Source organism: Tympanuchus pallidicinctus, unplaced genomic scaffold (assembly GCF_026119805.1).
Source record: "Tympanuchus pallidicinctus isolate F22 unplaced genomic scaffold, pur_lepc_1.0 scaffold12, whole genome shotgun sequence".
NCBI classification, from domain to species: Eukaryota; Metazoa; Chordata; class Aves; order Galliformes; family Phasianidae; genus Tympanuchus; species Tympanuchus pallidicinctus.
The window spans coordinates 6,155,373-6,180,468 of record NW_026294637.1 but is presented as its reverse complement, the minus strand read 5'-3'; the positions used below and the strand labels follow the sequence as shown (position 1 = coordinate 6,180,468).

General features: G+C 44.7%; 1 protein-coding gene across 2 annotated transcripts in view; it reads left to right on the top strand.

The window, feature by feature from the left end:
* The first annotated feature begins 248 nt into the window (after positions 1-248).
* Positions 249-25,096, top strand: part of SV2B (synaptic vesicle glycoprotein 2B) — a 44,383-nt gene continuing 19,535 nt past the window's right edge. The window contains exons 1-2 of one of the 2 annotated variants that reach the window (XM_052672148.1): positions 249-738; positions 22,222-23,104. In XM_052672148.1, the coding sequence (XP_052528108.1) occupies positions 22,588-23,104 (517 nt within the window). In that variant the 5' untranslated portion in view covers positions 249-738; positions 22,222-22,587. Of the gene's footprint in view, positions 739-4,839; positions 5,071-22,221; positions 23,105-25,096 lie in introns of those variants that run through there. The other variant, XM_052672146.1, reaches the window with a different exon arrangement.

The following is a 25,096-nucleotide window of genomic DNA, read 5'->3' as shown; positions in this document are numbered from 1 at the left end:
GGAGTAAGTTCCGCACGTAGTGTCTTGTAAGCACAAAATTGCATAGGCACTGGGATTTTTTCTGCTCTTGGTGTTGTTCTGGCAATGGACTCTCAATTACAAGCACGAGGGGTCTGTGAGCAGAACAGATTTGTCCTGCAGTGGGGCTGTCCCTGAAATGTGGCACAAAGAGCGTCATCTTCTAAAGCCTCATGCTCTGCTCACTCCAGGGATGGGGTCTTGCACACAGCAGTGGAGTGAATAAAAGTGGAGAGAGTGCCAGAATGATATCCTGTCATGCTGGGATTCCCTTCTACTTCCAGCTAGAAGCATGCCTGCATGACAGCAATAGCAATAACAATGAATAATTTTTAAAAAAATCCATGTAATGCAGAACTCTGCTGGAGAGCTGTAATGTAAGGCAAGGGGCTGGATTTGATTAACGTGATGAAATTACACAAGCTTCTCCTCTCTCCCTCAGTGCCTGCCGAGCAGCATCTCTCTCTCTCCTCATCCCTCTGCTCCCTCTCTTCTTGCTCTGCAGCAGAGCTGGGGCGGGCAGTGCAGTGAGGTAGGGTAGGCAGCCAGCCCTCCACTTTCCTCTCTGCCCTGGGCTCCCAGGATCCCGGGATCCCCCCCTGGGCTGCATCATTGACATGCAGCACCCAGCAGGGCTGCATCACTGCTAGAGATGCTGGCACGGAGCCTCCCGCTGCGCTACGCAGCAAACAGGATCGGCTGCAACTTGGGGTGCCCAAGGTAAGAGCAAAGTCTTCTCTCTCAGTTCTCGGGGGAGGGAGGAGGGAAAGGAGTGAGAAGAGGCTGCCAGAAAGCCAACAGCTCCTGGGGGCTTGGTGCTGAGTGCTGGGGAGGCAGCGTAAGGGGCAGGGAAAAGCTCTCTCTAAAGATAATACAAAAGGTGCTGCTGAAAATGAGGATGCTCGAGGAGGCGGTTGGTGTCTGAGCTGTGATGAATCCATGGGAATCGTTGGGGGGCACCGTAGTGCAGTGAGATCTGGGGGGAAGCAGCAATTCCAACTTGCTCCGTCACTCTGTCCAGCTCCCTGTGCTCACTACGAGCTGCTGCCTTTTATCTTCTTATCTTGGGTTGAGGTGATTTTTAAAGAACTGCTCACATGTCCGTCTGCATGCCTGTGTGAATGCTGCACCCTGGGCTGGGTGCAAGTGTGCTGCACCCTGTACACACCAACCCCACACACACTGCTGCCCTCCCAGCTGCCAGCACACCTCTGGCTCGTCCTCCCATTTTTTATCCTTCCCATCCTTCTAGGAGATCTTAAACACAGATAAAACTGAAACCTGCAGTTTGTCAGTTCTGTTAGGAAGGATGAAATGAAGGTAAAGAGAGAATGTAGCGTGGAGAGCTGGCAGGATTTGTACTCTGAGCAGGGCTGTCATGGGATGTGGGTTCTCCAGTGGGGAGTTCCTGTGCACGTGTGTATGCACCTGTCCTTTCCCTATGGCACATCCAGACCTACAGAGCTGTAAGGACTGATGTTCTTTTGCTCTGATAGAACAACTGTTGGTTCAAGGGAAATTTTACTCATGTATCTAGCTGCAATAATAAAACCCACTGAAGTCCTATTAAAAATCATGGGTAGCAACTGGATTCAGAAGTAGTTCAGCTGTCATAGATCACCTTCTCTCAAGAAAAAAAAAAAAAATAGTAAAAGAGTAACAACCCAATGATTGTAATGTATAGGTGGGGAGGATTGCAGTGCTCAGGGAAACCTGTGCTGTGTTGAGATCAGGCACGTTTAAACACAGCACCAGAGCTTAAAGGGCTTTCTTTCCATGGGCAGAAATTACAGCGAGTGCAGCGCATCCTGAAAACTGCTGCCTCATGTCTGGTTCTCCAGCATTATCCTTTGGGAGAAGAGAGAGAGGTTAATGCTTTAGAGAGAGGAAAAGGGTTAATGCTTTGCCAGTAGCCAGATGCTGAATGTACAGTAAAGCCTCTGTGTCCTCTTAGGGTGCAGTGTTGAGCCAGAAGTCTGACTCTGCAACAGAAAGAAGGGAGGACATCCACGAGCTCCTGGTGGGCTCCCAGTGCCTCCTGTCTGCAGGGCCCTGCTGGAGAGCCATGCCCACTTGTGTCAAATGGAGTCACATTTGGTTTTCCTGATGTGATTTTGCAAAAGTGTAATGGGAAAACCATACAAGGGTATCAAAGCCAAGTAGAAAACATCCACCAATAGACAGCCTCTCCAGTTATCTTACCCCTTGGAGTATCAATGTGATTTGCACCACTTATGTTCTGGGACACTGAAAATCAAGAAACAGATTGCTGTTTCTTGAGGGAGCTGATTTGAAGGTACAAGCCCAGATTTCATGTATCCCTCTGCCAGGCACAGCTGAGTGCAATCTGAGAGGCAGCCAGGCAGCCTTGCCCATACAGATGATCTCTGTAAACCTGGCTGCTTGTCTACAGGCAGGGTTTGGGCATCTGCTTTTAGAAGTACTTTCCAAGTGGATGTGAGAAATGTCATGGTAAGTCTAAAAACACGTGCCATGGTATTTGGTACAGGCAGTATGTGAGTTTAATTTCAAAACTGGGATTGATTCCCTGCAGAGAAAAATATAGGATGATGAAGAAGTGGTTCTATCTTGCTCTTGGGACAGGCTGACCAGGGAGGTGTAGTCACAGTCCCTGGAGATGTCCAAAAACCACGGAGATATGGCACTAAGGAACATGATTAGTGGGCATGGTGAGGGTGGGTGAGTGATTGGACTGGGTGATCTTCATGGCATTTTCCAAACTTAATTATTCTATGATTCTATGATAACAATTTCTGAGTTGGGAGCATTGTCTTTGGTGCAATGAAATGCACCAAAATGGGAAGTGAAAAAGACAGAGAAGCCCCTGTGCTATCAGTGCTGGGGGCTGTCATCTTTGCCTACACTTGGTGCTAGCTCTGGCTTCTCCTCCACTCCTGGTCTGGTGGCCAAATCCTGGGGTGAGGAACAGTCTTGCTGTGAAAGCTGGAGCCAACCTCCAAGGTCTTCTTTCTGCATTGTCAGCCTGGCAAATTAATTTTTCAGATCATGAGCTGAAACTCATGAAATTGTTCTTGTCTGAGAAGATTATGGAATTACTCCCATGCTAATCAATGCATTAATGTTACAGCAACTGAAAGTCCCATTAGGGTTTTGACAGCCAAATAAAGACACTGCGGTGGCTGTGCCAGACCTCACTCCGTGTCTGCAGCAGGTGGGAAGAGGAGTATGGCTGAAGCTCCCCCCTTTATTCCTCCTTCTGTGGGGGCAATAGGGAAGGCACAACAATATCCAGTGCTTTTCCTACTCTGCAGCTCTCCGACAAATATCCATTCCTGGGTCAGCTCTGCTGGTTGCAGCATCCTGCTGTGAGATCATCTAAGATTAGCACTACCCTTCTTTCTTCTTGAGGCATTGATACCATACTGTGTAGTTTTGGACCATGACACATGTCCCCAAATACATGGTAAAGCAGAGTAGCCAGGACCCCAACAACAGATCGCTGGGGCGAGATGGGGCAGAGCACAGGAGCTGCAAGGGGAAGGGAAGGCTGCTCTATATTTGGATGTGGGATCTGCACAGAAGGGCTAATCCTCTTCCCTCGAATTATCCATCCTGAGGATTAGAATGCGTTAAACCCCCTGGGCCTCCCCCGCTGGAAGGGGACAGGGTTGGGGGTGCAGGCAGGTTGCTGATGACTCACGGCTGCCGCAGCCCTGCTGTGCCTTCCTGGAGGTCACCGGGGGTCCAGACGCAGAGTGACACACGAGTGACGTGTGGCGAGAAAGGGAACGTGGTGGTGTCCCGATTAGGAGAGAACACAGAGCTTTATAAATAATTGCAGAGATGAGGGAGTGTGGCAGAAGGTAGGAGGAAGGACGGGAGATCCAAAGCTGCGCTTTCCCAAACTGAAAGAGCCTCACCAGACTTTTCCAAGTTCTGTCTTTGTTAATCAGAAAAATGAATGCTTTTTGGGTTGCAGCCAATGCATCTGAGGTGCTTCCAACCTACCTTCTCTGTCTGGCTCTGGAAATGTGGTTCTGGGGACAAATTCAGGTTCATCTGTTTGGAGTGCGAATGAATCATTGTCAGTACCCCATTAAAATGTTGAAGGGAGGCCAATAACACAGCTCAGGGACAGTGTGTAGGAGGAATAGAAAGTGAGGAGGGTGGCAGTCGGAATGGCACCAAAAACAAAACCGGGATCCACTGCTGGGCACTAGTTGGTCTGGGAGGCTGAGGTAGGTGGTACAAGTGATGATCTGAGTCTGGACTTGTCACGAGGCCATTGCTTTTCGTCAGTCTCTGGAAGCTGAAATCCATCTCAACAGTGCTATGGTCCTTTCCTGCATTTAAATCAGTTTACTCCATTCCCTGCAGTCCATCCTACATGACCCAAATCAGGGATTAGACGCAATTGTATTTTCCTCTTCCCAGAACTGAGGCAAATGGGAAGCCTCACCTTGATGTTCTGCATTCCCAGCATCTAGAGTCTGTCATCTAAATAACTTCAGAGCAGCTTCATTTGAACAGGGCATAAATGACTGTGCTCCCACCTCCCATTTCAGAAGGGAAATACCTTTGACTGTGCATGAGGTAAGAACTAGAAATCATCAGGAAAAGCCTGGATAGAAGAGAGAAAGAGCAGAAAGGGGGAAGACCATGGGAAACCTCTGCCTTTAACGCGAGCTAGTGCCTTTCCTCCCTGCATCAAGCATCCTCAATTTCCTGTTTAACTTAAAGTCAACACATCTGTCACGTTAGCATCTCCCGCTGCCTGGTTCCCCTGAGCCACCCCCTCCCATCTGCTCTGCCTCCAGCCTCCCCCTGCTCCTATTGCTTTGTGCCTGGGGTGTGCGTGCATGCGCCTGTGTTTGCTGTTGCCTGATGGACTTTTCCACTGCTTCTGCTCCGGTACCTGGATGCAGGCGCAGTGGGATGATCGGCTTGGCTTGCAGAGCATTTACTTCTAATCTCCGGCAGAAAGGGGAGACCCTTTCAGGAGCAGCTCTGCGGGCTTGAAAGAGGAGAAATGGCTGGTGAATGGCTGCAGTGAGATATTTCGTTGTTCTGGTAAGAGATGATTTTTTCCTTGGTCCCTTTCTGGACAGTCGGTCGGGAATTAGAAGTAGTAAGGTTCAATGGGGTAAAAAAACAAAGGGAAAGGAGCCGAAAAAACAACAGAAAAGAAGAAAAAAAAATCAACAGTGAAGGCAGTTGTGTTTGTACTGAAGCTTTTCCAGGGGTCAGTGCCCATCAAAGCAATTTAATGACTATTAGTGAGAGGCTGGGAGGCGAGCAGATCAGACAATGCATGTGCCCAGGCAGTTGGAGCAGCTTTAACTCACATATCGTTTCATTGCCCGCTTGGAATCTTCATTTCTGTGCTATTTCCAGCTTGGTCGGGGTCACACTGTGAGCTGATGGTCTGACACCAGCGGTGCTCCCATGGGGTGATAATCCTGGATGAGCTGCTACCCAAATGCTGCTTCTCTGTCCTTTGCAGGAGTTTTGGAAGGTCATGAATTCGTGCCCCTAAGTTGATGCATAAAGCCTGTCATATTTTCTAGCTGATAAACTTTCTCCATTGCAAAGTCTGTGTTTTTCCTTGAAACCAGCCCCTTAGGCATTGAGAATAGCTGGTATCTTGGGAGCACAGATAAAGATGCTTGGAAGGAAGGGTCTGGCTGGACTATACTGCTATCTGATATCCTGAAGGAAAGGTCTGTGAGTCGGTTTAACTCTCATGACTTCCCCAGTGGACTTTCTGCACCTAATAGCAGAGCTCTGACACCAGGAATGAGTTTAGGGACCTTGCCTCAAGAGGATCAGGGAATAAAAAACCTAAGAGCAGCCTTAGTAACCTGGTGGTATCGAATCCACAGAGCTGTACATAATGTTCCCCTGCTGAGAAAAAAAAAAAAAAGAGGAAAGGAAAGGAAAATTAATAGAGTGACAAAGCTTTGGCTATTTTGCTGACAGTACACAGCTATGACCTTCTGGACAGACCTGTGTTCCAACCAAATGCTGGAGCTTTGATCCAGCACTTCCTAAGGTTATTTAGTGAGAGGAGGCTTTTGAAATCTTTTGGCTTCATGACAGCAATGCAAATTCTTTCTTGATTTATTTACGAGTGAAATAAATAAATAAACAAATAAATAACATTCCTGAAACACTCCTGGAGAAAATAGCAGGGGTGATTTGTTTATAAACATGTTCCTCTCCTGGAGTGTTCATAGAGAAACCTCCACCTGCAGTAAACTCACACGTGTTGTGCTCCCTGATGGCAGGTACTTGGGGTGAGGACTCTGCTCCTTGTGCTCACTTGTGAGCAGCCTTGGCGTTTCAAGCACCAGTTTCATTATACTTAAAGCTCTTTGTCTTCTAAGCAGCAAGTTTTGGCTTTGATTTTTGTTTCTCGTGGGCTTCAGGGCGACAATCTTATGTGCAAGATCTGTGTCTTGTGAACAGTGGGTGAAGTGCATGCAGGAACGGGGAGTGAGCTTTGCATGACTGAATCCCTGTCTTGTGTAAGGAGAGAGTGCAGGAACTGCCAAACATGTTGTCTTTGGAGAGCTGGATGACTGCATATGGAGGGAAATCTTGAATAAAGCAGGGTTTGTTTCCCCTGAAGATCACAGAGTTTCTTTGCTATCTGTTGTGCATCTGTGCACCTGACATTTCCCCCACATTCAGCCCGAGCCGTTGGCCAGTGGTGACTGTGCTTTCCTGATCTCTGCTGCAGTGCTGCCTGGCAGGGTTAATTTCCCCTGCGTGATTAATGGCTCTGTAACAATTATAAGGAGAAAATCCTCATACTCATCTGTGGTAATGTTGGTACATCTGCCGAGAGTCCAGGGCCAAATTAATATTGCCGTACGCTAGATGTATAGATTTCTTTATCATCTCAAAGATATTTCCTGAGGGATGCTGATTTGATATTGGGGAAGAGAAGGACAGACACTGAAGTCTTTGGCTGAGGACTTCTGCTTGAATTTCAGTCTTTTCTCATGGACTTTTGGGCTGCAGAGGCTAGATTTCTCCATTGAAAAATCCACCTTGTAAAGGCAGCGAGTCGCATGAGATCCTAAATGGAGAATACCTGTATCATTCTTGTGAAGACACTTAACATCAATGTAATTATCTCTTCTGGACAAGGTAATCAAGGAAATGGAAGATGAAACCTTTCTTTGCCAGGGAAAATTCCACAGTACTTGATTGACATTGGATTCCAGTCACCTCGTGCTTGTCTGTCCAGATTTTTTTTACCACATCTGTTAAGTTATTGCCAGTTATTTGTGTTTAAAATGAGGGCATCCTCCTGCACAACCCATCTGCTCGGCATGTTTGTTCTTCCTGTGCAGTCACGACTTTGAGATCACGTTTATGCCAGTAGATGCATGCTGCTGTTTGGCAGTAGAAGAAAGCTGGGGAGCAAGGTGGCCTTGTGGATTCGTTTGTCTGAGATGAATTAGAAGGAAGGACTGGGTCAAAAGAGGGTGTAGAACCCTTATAGAAGAGATTAGAGCCTGGGTAAAGGAGCCTGGAAGTTCAGGCCACTTGAAGGACAAATAGCTTTTTTCCTAGAACTGTCCTATAGATGCTTATGATCAGACTTAAGAGATTCCACCACGTCTAAGGTGACCCAGATCTCCTGTGCTTGTTCTGGAATGCCTTAATCCCAGAGAGAAAAAAGAAGTCAAGGCTTTTCTTCTTTGGAGGTGGATGAAATGTGAAAGTGTTTTAGAGTATTTGGATTTGCCACAGTGAAGCATAAGGGTTACTGGCTTTCAGAGTTTTTTGTTGCTCTTCTTGGTATTACAGACTGGGGATATGGCTGTAGGTATGGAGGGATAGCATAGATCTACAAAGCTGTGAGAGACATGGATACAGAGTAGAGCTGCATACTGTCTCTTCTCATCCAAGACCCAGAAGACATCAGATCAAGACAACAGAAGCCAGATACAGGTCCAAGATACTTCTACCTGTCCTCTCAAAGGTGAGGCAATCTTGTCCCATAACCTAAAATACCATCTCCAAATAACAAGAACTCTTAAGGCTGACATGGCTTACAGACCAGAACTGCCCTGTGTCCATTGCTTAAATCCATTTTTGAGAAATGCCTTCCTCTGTGTCTTGCCTTGAGGTTGTGGATGTCCTGCAGAAGACAGAGACCTGCAGAGCAGGCCTGATGCTGGATGAGCTCCTGCAGGAAATGCCGCAGGGCTGTGTGACAGCTGCTTCTGTGATTCAGTGCTTTGGTTAGACTCGATGTTTTGCTGTGATTCACAGCAGCTCTTGTGAAGTTCATCCACTCTCAGCTGGGTGATGGATGTGTTTGTTCAGGCTTTGGTTCCATCTGTGATGCCAGCACAGCTGTTGCCTCCTTAGCTTCATGTCCTCCTGAGCTGACCGTTAGCAAGAGGAGTAGATGTCCTCAGGACAAGGCAGCCCCGGTGTCACCACTCAGCACCCCTGGAGGTTCACAAAAAAACCTCCTGATGTGCTTTAGTTAGGAGAACTTGTGGATGAGGTGTTAAATGATTTATAGCAGACCCAGATTGAGAAATCCCAGTGGTTTCTTCTCCTGAAACGTCTGCTACTGGCTGCTAGCCAAGGTTTTTGGCATTTGGGAGGAGCTGAGGAGCCTTTCCTTTTGCGATAGCCCCACATTGCAAACTCTGATGGAGGCCCAGAAGGAGCATGGAGCCTACTTCCAGTGCACATGTGACAGATCCCACCATAACCACTGCCATCCACGAGCCCTTCTGGTGACTGTGGCAGTGCTCTGAGGTCGTGCCATCCTCTGGAAAATGAAGGTATGTTCTTAGATCTGGTGAATTAAAGCAGATAATTTGTAATTAATCTGGCATTTATTATTTATCATTAATTACATCTGCTTTGGGCTCTTTTTTCCTTTTCTCTTAGATAAGGATAGTTAGGGTTGGCTATTAGGTTCTCTTTTATTATGCTAGCAGGAGATGATCTTTGCTGTAAGGAGCTCAAGCGCCATAAATCATCAGAGAAGGATTTGTGCTGCAGAGCCAGCAGGTGCCAGGCAGCACGGGCATCCCCAGCCCTGCACTGAGATGTCAGGGACTTTAGGGGCAGTCTGAGAGACAGCAAGGAGCACAGCAGCTTGGGGAGGGTGCAGGACCCTGATGGTCTCATAGGAAATGCTCACAGATTAGAAAAATCCTGCATTTGCCCCTCTGCCTGCTGCAAGTTCTGCAAAGTTTTGTCCATAGACAAGATTTATAAAGAGAGAAGTGGGCGAGAGCTCAAGCCCTGCTGACTCATGAGTCCAGGCTGCTGAGCACAGCAATTTCCAATCCATAAGCAGGAAATAAAGCAAGATTTACACCTGGAAGGCAACGGAGAAGCTGAAAGAGAGGAATGAAATATAAGGTGCCCCAAAGAGATGCTGTGGCAAGGGCTCCTATTTGGCTTTCTTGCAAAGGAGGAGGGAGGCAGCCAGGGCTGGTACCCGCTGTTTCAGGCCATGCTGCTGATTAAATATTGAAAGGGTTTTCTTGTTGCTTGAAAGCTTCTGTCTGGATGGAAATGAAGTTAACACGAGGACAAGTTAGTGCTGGCGCAATTAGTCTGTGCTTAAATAGGGCTGTCCTTACAGAGGCCAAAAATAGCTTTGTGGTTTTTAGCATAAAGGTGTTGTTAAAACGTTGCTTTGGGTTATCCTCTTTCTACTCTGACCTGTGGGGCAGCACAGGGGGGAGAGGGGGTGCCATGGGCATTTTCCAGCTCTCAGCTGTGCATGGCCAGGAGCCTCCTGGGCTCTGAGGTTTGGTTCCTTGTTTTCTGCACCTGTACAATCAGTCATGTCTGCCACAACTCAACTAAATACTACTATAATTTGGTTGTAGCATCCTATGGTAAGGACCTCAGTAAAAATGCCTGTGAGAAGTCATATAAGCTAAGCTTTGCTTTTTTGCAGCCTAAGTGACATTGGACAGTATTTGCTTTAAGGTTTGCAAAATCCAGCATGGAACATATTAGCTAATTTTTTAAGTGGAAAGGGAGAAAAGACAGATCACTTTTATCTTTCCTGTTCAGACTTAGGTCTGCAGCAGAATTTGCTGTTCATGACACATTTCCATTATTCTTTAGAACTAATTGAAAGCAATTCTGAAACTTGATTTCAAAAATTGCATTAAACAGTTCAGCTTGTGCTGGCCCTAAGTGGTTTTTAATGGCGTTAGGTGATCATCGGTAATTGTACTTGATTAGAAGCACATATAACAGGGCTGATGGATGAATTCTCAGCAGTTACAACTGGATTCATGCACAGCCCTGAGATTCTGATCCATAAATATCTGAAACCAAATTAAAAATCCAGATTGGTGTTATTAAAGTGGGATGTGTGTTCATGGAGAAAGTTATTTAATACAGTTTTGGCATCTTTTCTGTTCTTTCTGAGTGTCTAGTGTCGCCTGTTCAGATTCAGTTCTTTTTTCCTAATTGTAATAAAACAATTGTCTTCATACTCAGAAATATTCCAGCTGGAAAACTTCCAAAACAAAATATTTTCTATAGCATTTGAAAATCAAAATCCTGAAACTGATCTTTATTCCTACAAAACCGAGATCAACCATTCAATTAAAAACCATCCAGATTTTCCATTTCCAAACAGTGTGCTGTCAAATGCAGGAGCTGATAGCACTTTCCTAAGGAAGTTATTTAATTAACTGTTAATTTTTTTTTCTCATACCTGCTATGAAACAATGCCATGATTTTGGCAGGCTGACAGCACTTGAGACCAGACAGCTCAGCAGAAGAGTGTATGACACACAGGAAAGAAAACACTGCCTCCTACATCTGTACTACACAGGTTTTCCCTCAAGTGGGAAGTAATACAAGCTCCATCAACCCCAAAAAGCCACAGGAAAGCTCCCCAGGTTACAGTTCATCTCTTGACAGGTGTTTCACGGGGGCCTTGATCCCCCTGTGTGTCTGCCTTGCTTGGGATCAGAGTGGTTCCTTTTTTGATGCTCTCTCCAATTCCAGCAGGTCAGCAGCACAGAACGAGGAGCTTCTCACCCTGCCAGCTGGTGGGTGCCTGCCCATGGGGTGCAGAGAAGAATGGAATTACTTCCCTGCTTGCCTCTGGCTGCTGAGTTAATTAGTGGCCGAATCTAGGATGCTGGGAAAAAGACACTACTAATTTGAGCATGAATACTGCTTGGAGCTGGGATGGCGTGGAATTAATTTTGCCCCCATCATTAACGAACATCAGTTTCAAGATCTGTTTCCAAATGAGCATCTGAGGAGGGGATGCCACATCTGCTTCTATTGTGAGACTCATCAAGGAGGGGAAACTTGCTTGCTCCAAGCAAGAGAGATCAGAGTAAGGCTCCTGAGGGATGCCTGGAGATAAGCAATGTCACTGCAGAAGTAGAGGCTCACTCTGACCACCCACATGTGCACATAAATGCAGAGATCTCTCAAGATCTCACATGCAAAGGACCCACAAAGCCTTAAGTACTCTGTCAGGAGAGACCACTCAGGCATGCACCAAATTGGAGCATCCCAATGAATATGCATGTCCCTGCAGCTGGAAAAGAGCTGTACACAAATGTTCAGAGCAGTAGTGACCATTTAGCCATGGACTTGGCTCCATGTTAGGGTCAGCACCATTTTTTCCCTGCCTGTTCCAGGTAGACAGATGTTTTCTTCAGTGGTGTTCTGAAGGCTGTAAAGTGGTTGGATCAGGGTATCACTGCCCGCTTTTGTCACATGCTCTTTCTGAAGAATATTGGATATAACAACCTCTGAGCAGGTGAAGGGTGAAAGGGGGAGTGAAAAGGGGTAAAAGGGGTAAAACAGAGTTGCTTGTTCAGTTACAGAGCACAAAGGAAGGCTTTTCTTTCTTTTTTCTCCAGCAGTTGCTGAGTCAAATGTGCATATCGAAGTTTACTGAAAGAGCCTTTTCTGCATCCTCTTATGCAAAATGTTTCTTGCTCAAAGATAGAGCCAATTATTGTGCATGCATTTACCCAGTTCTATGAGCCTGCCTGGCTTGTATCTATATTTCATGAGCCTCAGCTCTCCCCGAGGCTTGCCGCACTCTGCTCTGCCTGCAGTGAAGGGCTCCTGCACTGCAAAAGCAACAATGACTCAAGCAAAATGCACAAACAGATGAAACTCTGTGTTTACCTCCCCTGGTGGCCTGGCCTTATCCCTTTTAATGCTGGGTGGCATTTGGATGCTCTTTCAGAGCCTGCCAGGCCAACCTGCCACTGGGCTGATGAAGAAAGCAAGCTGCTCTTCACGCCGTGTGCATCTTGCCCTTCAGCCCCACAAATATTGCAGTCAGGAAGCTTTGTCTGACCTCCAGCCCCAGGTTGAATTTCAGGCTTTCACATCTGCTGTAAATGTCCCAAAACATGGCCAAGTTGATTTCTCATTTGGTGCAACTGGGGACAGATCAGCAGGAACTCAGCACTCCAGCTTTGTCCTCTGGTTTGCTGTGCTTGAGAAGTTGACATGGGGTTTTTTGACTCACTGATTTCTTTGAAGTTTTCTTCTTATTCCCAGTTCCTTATTTCCTGACCAGTTCACACTCTCCTTGTTCTTGAGCTCACATTGGATGAAGTAGCATTTTTTCTGTTCATTTTCTCTCCCCCTGCTCACTGTGCAGCCTGGTCCAGCTGGGTAGGGAAGACAGATCATTTGTACCTTCCAGTGTTGCCAAATTCCTTCATGTAAAAGAGAAGTTCCCCATCCTTGGAGAGTTCATCCTTGGAAAGTTGAGTTCCGCTCAACTTTCATCCAAACATTTTATTCACAAAGGGGAAAAAAAAAAGATCAATTCTGGACAAACTGGAAATGTTTGAGAAGCAACTGTTCCCTTCTGCCCATTTTCCATTGAAAAAGACTGAACCAACTGCAATATTCTGAACCTCTGGGGAGAATCTGATAAATTTTGAAGAAAATATTGACTGATATGAAGAAAAAGGCTTTTTTTCCTTTTTTTCCCCATAGAAAACTGGACAGTCTTCTAGCCCTTTCTCCCAGATTTATCTGACTGAATAAAAGAAACAGACAAGCAAGGTGGACAAAATAGTTCAGACTCATTTTGTAATGGCCAAGCCTATTCCACTGGTTTCCAGCAGACTCCTTGTTTGCTGAGCATCCTTAGAATCATGTGAAAGAAAGGAATGTCTGCAGAGCTGTATTTTTAGAAAGGATGCAGAAAATAAAGATAAGGCTATATTTCTTTCAGCAGGGTGTGGGCTTTCCTATGGTGCTCCCCTTTCTTTCTATTGAATTTACTTTAGGATTGAAATATCCTGAACCCAATTGTACCTATGTGATTTCTTTCTCTTCCCTTTATTGTAGAAAGAACAAATTACTCATCAGGGGCACATCTTCAGTCACTGATAATGCAGTGTGCTATCCTTCCAGTTGAGATCAAGCCAAAGCAATAATCACATTTATCTGTATGATGTGTATCTCTGAGATCTGCCATTCCCATTACTATGCGATCCAAACCCTGGTGATTTTATGACTGCTAATAAGCTCCATAATTAGGAATCTAATTAAATATCCTCTAATATTCCCCTTCTCTGTGTTGATCAGCTCAGGGGCTGCTTTGGATTCTCCATCCCCCACTTCATGCAGCCTTGTGCTGGAAGTAAAGCACGGATGCTTTTCTCATCCTTTGAAGTCTATCAGATAGTGCTCATCAGCATCTCAGAGCTCAGGGACAAATAGACCGACAGCATGAGCCGATGGGGCTGGAAAGTTTCTGCAAATGATAGCAAGTGCATTAAGAAAAAATCAGACAGAATGTCTGAGTGAGAAAGGAGCCAGGAAGGGCAGGAAAGCCTTGGCACCTCCCAGCAGAGAGAGTCAGCAGCACCCCAACCATCTGTATCAGAGCAGCTGGCGATTTGTCAGGCTGGTGTCAAAACTGCTCTGAGAAGGCTCTGATCTGTGGGTGCTGTGCAGAAGGATCAGCAGTTTTGCCTTCACTTGGCAGCCAGGATTACTCTACCAGAAGAAATCAACTCTGTCCATGAGCCAAGGGAGCTCTCTGCATGATGCCAGGCTGCAGGAAAACCCCTTGCTGCACCAACCTGCAGGCAGTGCTTCCCTCCTGCCATGCACCTCTGAATGCTGCCCAAGACCTGGAGCCATCTTGCCTCTAACCGAGCCTGAGCTCCAACAAATGGCTGCCCAGACATGCATTTTTCAAACTGTTTTCCTACCCTTTCCATATTTCACAGAAGAACCATATGTAATACAGGAGCAGAAGTAGCCTGAATTCAACTCTCCTGGCATAAATTGCGCTGACGGCAGTTTGACTTTAACTCCCATCTGCACTGTCGCGTCCCTACCCACAAGCATGAGTCACACTGAGCAATAAATAATAGCTAAATCCTTTCCCTGCCTCAACAGGTGGTTGTGAGGATTTTCTCTCTTGTGTGCAGATGAGCTATGTTACGGTCTATTCTGATAATATATTGAATCTATTAATTTTTGGAGATGAAGATTTTTCATCATTAATGTCCATCCTGAACATGGGAATTTATTAGGCTATTTGGGAGGCAAACATACAGCCTTCTTACTACTATAAAGTGCTATGCCTAACTGCATATATTCTGCCCTTTTACTGACTCAAGGTAACATCAATTTCCAAGGCTGGCTATTCCAGATAGCAGTACATTTCCTCTCCCTTTCTTTCTGTCCTTCACCCTGCCTTGTCCTACCTCCCTTGCTATATCTCACACTCCTCAGCAGCTGCTAAGACTCTTTTGAGTTGAAAGCCTCCTCATGGGTATAAAACACAAGATAAATGCAGTGTTGCTATATATGAGGTCTTGTATTGCTGTTAAATCAGTGCCAATATATTCCAGACCCTATGTGCAACTTGAGTTTGCACAGCTAGTGAGTGAAAATAAGATCTATCTATTTTTGTGATTTGCTGTGAGATGCCTGTTTCAAAACCACGTTCTTCAAAGATCTGGGCATCTGAGGTACTCAGCATGCAGTTTGCAGCCAAGACAAGCTTTGCAACTTGCTTTCTTAAAGAAGAAAACATCATTCATAGTGTGCATATAGCAAATACAATAACCACATTATGCTATCTGTTGGATGATCCTGGATACTACAAATTTCAGGTCTCCTTAGTAATATTTCATAACAGGAATGGTCAAAGCAATCAAAATGCAATGAAAATAGATGGAGCAAAGCCAATTACTCCCTTACTTTCTCTGCTAAATAACCTTGAAAAGAGTCTCAGAGTGAGCATCTCTTTAAATCTGCTGCTGCTTGTGCTTATATTTCTCCACATGTAAGGTGCATAATGAGCAGTGCATCTGCAATTTTAAAAGCTCTTGTGGCCCCACAACAATTGCATTGGAGGGTCATGCAAAAAGAGAGAGAGATGCTGGATTTGGTTTGAGAATCACCCCTCGTATCTGAGCTAGCACTTAGCTTTGTAATAACTACATTTCCTGAGACTATTTTCTTGTAGCCCCAGAAGGATGGACAAGTAATAACCCTGTTAAGGAGCACAGTGGAAGCATAAGGTTGGCTGTGACAGGCTGCAGCTCAGGGGATTTCTTGGAATGAGTCTTTGCACTGGCATGGGCAGTGACTTGGTACACTTCACTGGGGCTGGCAAGCAACTGTCTCCTGAGACCGATGCCTGAGCACCCTGGGCTGGAGAAGAGCAGTTCCAAATAAAAGGAACTGTTCCCTGCAGGGAAAGCACTCAGCTGGTGGAATTCTCTGCTAGAGCCCTTCCGTAACACACTCTTAGAAAACAAGAGAGGAAAACCTTGCAAGTGTTTTTGTTTGAGATGCATTCAACAATTTGTCCTTCTGTCTCTGGTTTGTGGAGGAGTTTGTCAGTCCCACAGGTGAACCCGGGAAAGAGAACAATGTGGTCATTTCCTTTGTGAGATAGGAAATGATCATAAAATGGTTTGGGCTGAAAGGGACCTTAAAGACTAATGCCAATCTATGCCAATCCCATACCATGGGCAGGGACACCTCCCACTAGCTCAGGCTGCACATCCAGCCTGGCTTTGAGCACCTCCAGGGATGTGTGGCACCCACAACTTCTCTGGGCAGCTGTGGCAGTGCCTCACCACCCTCTGAGTAAAGAATTTCTTCTGAATGTCTAATCTAAATCTACTCTTAGTTAAAAGCTGTTACCCCTGCCCAATCAATACGCTCCCTAATGAAGAGTCTCTCCTCATCTTTCTCATAGGTCCTCTTTAAGTACTGAAAGGATCTGGGCAAAGAATGATTCTGTGGCACAACTGCCCTGAAGACTATCAAGAGAGTAGAGCCAAAGTGAGGGGGATCTTCTGGTTTTGGCAAGGCAGAAAGGTGAGAAGGACAAGAGCAGGGAGTGCTGGAGGGGCACAGACACAGCAGACCTTTGACACCGCTGTGCTAGCTGGAAGCTAATGAATGAAGAATGAATGAGGTATTTAATAAAGATACTTGCTCAAATCAAACTTCTTCTGAAAGAAAGCAGCATTTAGAATTCACTCAGGGTTGCAACTGCTTTCACAACTCTGCCACTGGAGCAAATCTATTCATCACAGCCCTGTATTAATGAATGAGTTAATTAAGTGGCCCATTATTTAATAACACAGATTGCAAGTGTGATGAAATAGAAATCCCCTTTGTAGCTAGAGTCACTTCTTTGCCAATGAGCTAAGCAGTTCATACTTAATCAGGCGTGCTTGCTGTCTGACACAGGGAGAATTTGCTGAATCGTGGGCAGTTTGTAATCAAGGTTATTTCTTACAGTCATCTCTGGGACCTTGTCAGGAACTCCAGGCCCAAGAAGGTTAGACCTTGTAAGCTGTTCAAGGGCAAGTACACCTGGAAGTGTCAAACTCATTAGAGGGTACCAGGACACTGTTATTTCTGAATCAACACCAAGTTACCTGCAGTTTTATGCTGTTAGGTGTGTTGCTGCTGAAGAGATTGGTTTATTAATTAGCAGTAAAGTCTAAGAGACTCTAGCTCTCTAAGATATTGAAAAAGACAACGACATAACAGAGACATGGATTCAGTGTTTGACACTGATGTGGCTTCCCTATAATCTTGGGTTAGCTTCTTGGCCTACATCTATAATGGGATATCTGGAAGCATTGCTTGATACCCAGGTCAGGTCTTGTGCCTCAGCTCCACATTAGGAAGAGAGATATGGGGCGTCAGTGCCCACCGTCATCTTGATCATGGTGTCAAAGATGGATGCAAAAGTTAGAAGGAGATCTCAGCTTGGCTGATCTGTAGAGGGCCTGTGGCTATGGGACATTTCAATGCCCCTGTGAAGCTTAGGTATCTTTGCCTCAGGTTATGATGTAAAAAACAAACCTAAGTACTTTTCCCTGATTTATGTGGAAATACAAGCACTGTAAGCTGCTTAGGCACTGCGATAATGGCACAGTAGGGGGAATAGATGATTAGGAGAGGCTTAGAGGCCATGAGTATTTCCTCTGCAGAAAGATGTTAATGTCAACAAGGTGGCTGAATTCCAGTTCAGGCATATGCATTGCTAAGTTTTCTTTGCGTAAAATACCATCTCCACAAAATTCTGGTGCTTGAGACCATACCCTCCTCCCACCAGTCCTCGTGCTGTGATTCTCTTCCATCATCCCTGGGTTTGTTCTTTTCCCCTTCACCTCCTCTTTCTGACTAAGACTTCAGCTGTGATTTCTCCCTCCTTTTGCTCCTTGAAGCAAGTCTGTTCATTATTTATTAGCTGCCGTACTCTTACACCATCTGTCTCAACTCATTATCCATATTCAGCTTGTCAAAATGACCTTTTATGGCCTTTTTCTGGCACCCTAATGTGTAGTCTGGCCCTCCTTATATAGCTTTGTGCTGCTACACCATTACCTTCCAACTCCTACTGTTAGTGTTCCTCTGTCTCACGAACACCCAATTTACTATTCTATGTTCTTAAATTCAGAAAAGCTGTTTATTCTGCTTGACTGATGCTTGTTCCTTGTTTCATCTGCTCCATATTCACTGTGCCAGCTTGCTGCAGCACATACTGTCTTAGATATGACCTTTAAAGCATCTGCACAAAAATATAAAATATTATAAAATATAATCTCCCCCTTACAACCGGGGGACTTTCTGTCCCTCCATTCATAATGTAACATAGTGGATTACAAGCTCAGCCCTCAGTCACTCTATTGTGAAAGTCAGCAACACATAAGGTGATGGGATTTCAGTGCCTGAAGCACTGGAAACCAGGAGTTTCCCCCAGCACACTCTGGATGGGACAGTGGGAAAAAGTGTAATGGCAGAACTTTTACCCCATGTGTCCTATCTGTGCTGCAGGGGAACAATCAGCAGGTGCCACCTGCACTGCTGAAAGCCAGCTCTGTGAACTGAGTGATTTCAAGTCAGTGACTCAAATACCTTGCTTTTCTTTAACTCACTGAGACTCATACAAAACTCGTTACAGATAGCTTGCTCAATAAGCTCCACAGAGAGTTTTTGGACCTGTGCTACAGACCTATCAAACAAATCCTCAATAAAGACGTCTTAGGAGAAAATGCTTTTTATTCTTAGTTTCCACTTAGTGCAGTGTTCTCCTGGGAGGCCCCAGCAAAACACAGCTCTTTATCCAAAGCTCAAAGCAAGCTCTGCTTAAGGCACCTGTTACAGACAAATGGGGAAGCTTTGCATTCACATCTCCTGTTGTCCAGCCCTTGTTAGCCTCCTGTATGTATTCTCAGGTACAGCTGATTGTTGTAGCAATAAACACAACTTTACACATGAAAACCCTATATAGCCCTATATTGGCATGCTCATATGCATAAACACTGTGTAGCTCATCGCAAAGTAGCTCAGTTTTGCTCTCAACTACAATGTCAGTTGTTAGAGAACTCATATGCCTTGATTTCTTGAGATGAAGCAGAAAAAACAGCTGCTGACATTCCTAGAGATCAAAGGGGTTTCTGACCTTGAGCTGTGCTCTGGTCCTCTCAAGAATACTTGATGACCACAGTTTCATTTGGACATACTTTTTTAGGACAAACATCGCTTCTATTTTTGTGGGATGGGAGGACTAAGAGGGAATTTTCTCTCTTATAGGTGTATACAGCCCTCATTCATCCATCAGCAATTGTATATAAACTTATCTTCCAAAGGCTGATCTATATTTCTCAAAAGGCTGGATCTTCAGTGAATGAAATCATCCTGAGTTATTGACTGGTGTTCAGCAACCAGGGGTCAGATCTTCAGGTGTCCCACTGGGAGCTCCTCAGGGACTCTTTTCTCATCAGCACTTTGGGATTAGGATATTTGATGGAAAGAGAAGTGACTGCTGGAAACCTGCAAGTCATGCCAGTTTTGATACAGTCACCTCTGTTAGAGGTCAATGAATGTTTTTCCTGATTGATGTTCCCCATAACCATCTGCATCCAAAAGAGTCACAATCATATCCTCCAAAACTTTTCTCCTTATCTGATTATTATTTTGGCAGCAAAATACTGTTACAAAAAGTCAAGCAAGAATTACTAAGGATTATGGCTGAGCTCTAACAGAGATGGGTTTATAATCCTTCGGTATGAAAGGAGAGCTGCTGTGATTACTGAACAAAAGGTGCTATTTCTTCCACCACTGGAGCATCAATAACGTGCCAGGGCTTCCATCCTCCCCTGGCCATCTCCCACCTACTCTGAGCATAGTTTGGACCATTCATCCATATATTCAATCCCTGGCTCTGGATTTCACTTGCTTTCTACCTCTCTGTAACCAAGTCCCCTCATTCCTTTTTTTCTGACAGCCCTCACGTATGAATCTCTCCATTTCTTGCCACTTTTCCCTCTGCAGGATTCTTGCCAAGAACTCAGCCTTGCCATCTGTCCAGGAAAATGATGATACTGCTAAGCTCTGTTCTGGATGTTGAATCATATAGCTGGAGCAGCAGTGTTAAGGTTAGCCAAAAAATAAAAAATCCCAAACAGAATAATAACAAAACAAACAAACAAATCCTGAAACTGATTAATCAGTGGGAAAAAAGTCTTTTTCTGCCTCACACCAGAGATCAGATACTTTTAGTCATATGCTTACTTTTCCTATATTGTATTTCTCTACTTTCTCTTCTTAACGATACTCCTTAGGGAATACTATATCCATAAGGATAAACTGAAGAGTTTCTGATGCCATTCTTGTTAACAAGACAGTGATGAAACTTTGGGTTTTTGTGTCCAGCACTGAGGTTAGTGAGGACATGTGCTGTGTGTGATGGCAAGGCTTAAACCTTGCCATCCTGTCTCGGATCAGTAGCTGCCAGTGTAAAAGGGCCCAAGGTTGTAGTTGTAATAGGCTTGTTGTGATGTGTACATTTGTCTCAAACTCTCATGCATCACTGTGAAGTGTAATTAAAGTAATCCAAGCCTGCAATCTTTATAAGAAGTCATGATTTCTCATCTAAATGCTAAATGGGGCTGCTAATAGGAGCGAGTGCAGCTCAGCTTGAGTGAAAGGATGTTGAAGAATCGGGTCTAAATCTGCCTGTGCAAATGGCAATGAAAGGAAGAAAGCAGTCTGGAGTATCCAAGTGAAGTACTGAAGAGCACTAAGTTACAGACTGCCTCTGGGCGCTGCTCCTTCTTCTGGGCAAGATGTCTATCCTACAGACCAAAGAGGAGCCCATCCCTAACATTATCACTTCATGATAAGCCCAGTTTTCAGTACACTTCTGTCGCAACCAGAAGACAAGAGCAGTGAGGTCACTGAACTTCCTGCTCTGAGGGCATTTGGAAGCATAGCTTGCAAATAAATTATGCTTAAATACTTCCACAGCAAGGACTAATGATTCTTAGCACATATTGTTCTTTCTTTCTTCCTTTTAGTTCTGTTTTTTTTTCCAGTTTTCTTTTTCAAACACCCTTTCCCCTACTTTTCAAAAAACAGAAGTCTCCGTGGCGCTACATTTTTACTACCAGGGAGAGCACGCTGTTAGGTCATAACACAAATCCGTGTAATTGGGAAAGTTATTGCAATTCTGGGAGGTTCTGAGTCTCAAAAGTGCTCTTGGATTTTTTTCACTAGTGGTGGTGACACTCCAGCATTGAAACAAGAGCTCTCTACCCCATCCAGGTGTTTCTGATGGCTCTATCCTGATATAGGATAGCTTTTTAGGTAACAACATGTACACACGTGGCACTAAGGAACATGACGTAGTGATGACACTCAGTAGGTCAGGTTCATGGCTGGATTTGATTATCCATCATAAATGATTCTGTAATTCTTTGATATGTATATATAACCATGTCATTTATTAGCTGATTTACTCTTTAAGCTCAAAGTTTAAAGTCCACATTTTGTGCAAGCCTACGCTGTGCTGTCTCCTCTAGCGTGACTGTGCTGTGATTCTCACATGCATCTCTGTCCAAACCTCCTTTCCACAGCTGTGTGCAGCAACAAATGCAGGAGAACACTGGAGAGCCAGCTGGCTCAAAACTGCTTGAAGAATAATGGAAATCAGGTGTCTAAAATGAGAATGTGTTTAGATGTGACTTGGCTTCCCTTGGTTTTCCCTGTAGAGAGCAGTGATTCCATATTAGCTTTATCTTTTGCTCTCTATGACAATTGTTCTCCACTGATAGTTTGATATGAAAGAACAGAGCTCAGTATGACTTTAGGTGACTTTATTTTGGCAGACACAGCCTATTAGTTGTACATCTGTCACACAGATGGGGAGACACCAGAGAAAAAACAGAGAAGACATCAAATAAAATTAATTTGGGGATCTGGATGAGAGAGAAAAGCAAGGTCATATTTTGTGGCATTAAGATATTAGCCATCATAGGTACTCAGGATGAGCTTGCTCTGGGTAGGAACACATGTAGAAACAGAAATCTCTGTTTAAGCAACCAAGCTTGGTACCCTTCTGTTCTCTTTAGAAACCAGCACAGTACGTGTGGGAAGCAGAACTTCTGGGAATGGCAGAATTTTGGACCTTGCAATCTACTTTAGGTTTCTCTATATTCTACACTACATTTCCAATTAGTTTGGCAACCCTTAATGCTTTTTTTTTTTTTCTTCCTTTTTTTTCTGAAGCTTTGGGCTTTGCAGATGCAAAAGCATTCCCCAGACATTCTGTTGCCATTCTTCACAATGGAAAATGTGCGCTCAAAATGTTGGCTGTTAAATTCAATGCATGTGTTCTTGTAAGCTTATCTTTCTCTCATTGCTTGTTTCCTTTTTCAGGACATGACCTTCACCTCCATGATGAATCAGGACAAACCTGTCAAGTCCTCCTAGCTCCCCGGCTGTGCCATTTGCTGTTCCCTTGCTGTTCACCAGACAGCAGCCCCAGCTCTTCCTACCCAAAGCAAGGAAGAAGCCAGCAAACCACACATGACAGCTGAAAAGTGAAGCATTATCAAAAGCTGTGTGAGACTGTCAGAGAGAAACTTTATATAGTAATTCTCCTTCTGAGCCTGGGAAGCCGTGCATCACATTAGTTACAAGGGAAAAAGAGAAGAAATGCTCAAGTAACTGAGACCTGAAATTGCACAAATCAATACATACATTTGAATAACTACATACAGTGTTCAGAAATCTGCATTCACAATGGATGATGGATACAGAAACACAAACCTCTATCAAGGGGGAAGGGAGACAAACCAAGTCTCAGATGATTACAGGTACCAGGATGGTAACTACGAGGGGTACGCACCCAATGATGGCTACTACCGTGGTGGGGATGAACCCACTCATGAAGAAGATGCCCAGAGTGATGTTACAGAAGGCCATGATGAAGATGATGAGGTCTATGAGGGGGAATACCAAGGAATCCCGCACCCGGATGACATTAAAGCCAAGCAGAAGAAGCGAGCTCCTGCCATGGATGATGAGTACAGAGACCGTGCTGACCTTATGGCAGAGAGGATGGAGGATGAGGAGCAGCTTGCCCACCAGTATGAAAACATCATTGAGGAGTGTGGCCACGGACGCTTCCAGTGGACCCTCTTCTTTGTTTTAGGGTTGGCGCTGATGGCAGACGGGGTGGAGCTGTTTGTGGTTGGATTTGTTCTGCCCAGTGCTGAGAAGGATATGTGCTTATCCAGTTCAAACAAAGGCATGCTAGGTAAGTGCCACTTGAGCAGCTCTTCTAATCTAACTGACAGTACCTACAATATATTTTTCTCATGACCAACTGGCTTCAGAACCTTTTGGGGGCCCTTTTTAGAATGTTTTATCTCATGCATAATTGTGTCTGGGTGGGTCTGATTCAAAAGAAGATTGCTTACTGCTGTGAAGGCAGCTGCTGTAAAGCAGTAACAGAACCATACCACATCTCAGTCCAACTTAAGGATGGGCTCCAGGACAGGCCACCAAAGGCTGGATTTGGGCCAGGCAGCTCACAGCAAGTGGGAACACAAGGCAAAACTCCTAGGAACATTCAGAATCAAATACACAAAAATTTGTGTGTGACTGTTCCTGCTTAAGCATATAATGATGCAATTTTCAGTGCTTTTAGAAATTAAATGGTTATCAGAAGTCTGCAAAGCAGTACTTTCTGAGTGTGATGGATGTAACAGACAGAGATGTTCTTGGTCTGGATCAATCTGCTATTACACTGTGTCTCTCAGTGCTTCCTCGCTCTCTGGTTTTTCACTGCATCCAGGTTCACTTTTCATTTAGCAAAAAGTCCCAGCTGGCAGATCAGAGCAGCTGGTCCTGCACGCTGACTTCTCGGCCAGAGCACACTGCTAATATGCACTGGGTCAGAAGTTGCCTGTGAAGGTTTCTTCTTAGGTCTGTGGAATGAGATTAATGTGCTGAATGGAGATTAAAGGGTCAGGCTACTAACAGCATCACTATTGACACCTCCCTGTGGTCAAAATACAAAGGCATAGTTATTGTGAGTTTGGGTGGAAAAGGTTGGATGAGCGTTTTTTTCCCCTTGCACATAATAAGCCATAGGAGGAATAGAAGTCTCCCAGATCTCTAAGAACCAGGAAAGTGTCCAGTGTGTCCTGCAGTGAGAGCCAGCTGTGCTTAGTACAGCACATCTGGAAGGAAAATAAAGTAGCTTTTGATAGAACTGCTCTAGGAGGGGATGGTGTGTCTGGAGGAATGTGCACCAAGGTCGCAGGGAAACCATTGGGCCTGCTAAGCATACATTTGGGCCAGAAGCTCTGCCCAGAAGAGGGGAAATGTGGATTTTGGATTAGACCTTGACTCCATTCTATTTGCATTATTTTCATGTAACAAAGGCAATAGACAATTAGCCTTACATAGACTTCTCAGCTTGGTGCACCAAGGTCCTAGAGACTTTTTTTCTTCATTTGGTTTTCCTTCCTGCACCTTCTTTTTTCCTTCTCTGAACTTGAGGATCAGGATGCTTCTTTCCATAGTGAGCCAATTTTGTACCTGGTTTTGTGCCTGCAAGGGTTTGGTAATATTTTTTGTTTCACAAACCACACTTCTAGCTCAAAATAGCTCAGGTCAGATACATAAAAGTGAACTGCTTACAATTGAATCCTGATTTCAAAGGGACTTCTGAATTCACCAGCTCCCGATGGAACACCAGGATCCCTGTGGGTGCCTTTTCAGTGACAAGACCTTTTTTGAAAAGCAGGTCATTTATTCTGGAGACTATATAAAAGCTGAGATCTTTTGAAACTCCAACCCCATAAATATCCATCTCCGTAGTTGATGTCAGAGACAGAAAACTTCAAATGTCACAAGGAAAATCTATCTTTGAAATATTTCTGGCCCAATCACAGTTAAGAGAGAACAAGAGATCTCCCAACGGAGCTCTTTTTTTTTGCATGCTTTTTCCAGCTCAGCATTTGCACATCTGAAAGTTCAGGGTGTTCTGATGAGCTCTGGATAAGCAAGGAGATATCTAGATCCGTATCCAGCTTGAGCTCCAGCTCACTGCACATTGACTCAGCTGGCCTGGAATTCCTAATGATGGAACAGCACTCTTCTTGTGCCTTTTTGTGCTTTTGAGAACCTGGTTTTGCAGAACTATTTCTTTTGTCCTTGTCTTGTTTATTCTGAAGGTTCTCCTGTCAAAGCTTGTATGCACACTGTATTTTTTACTTAAACATGAACAAAAAGAAAGAAT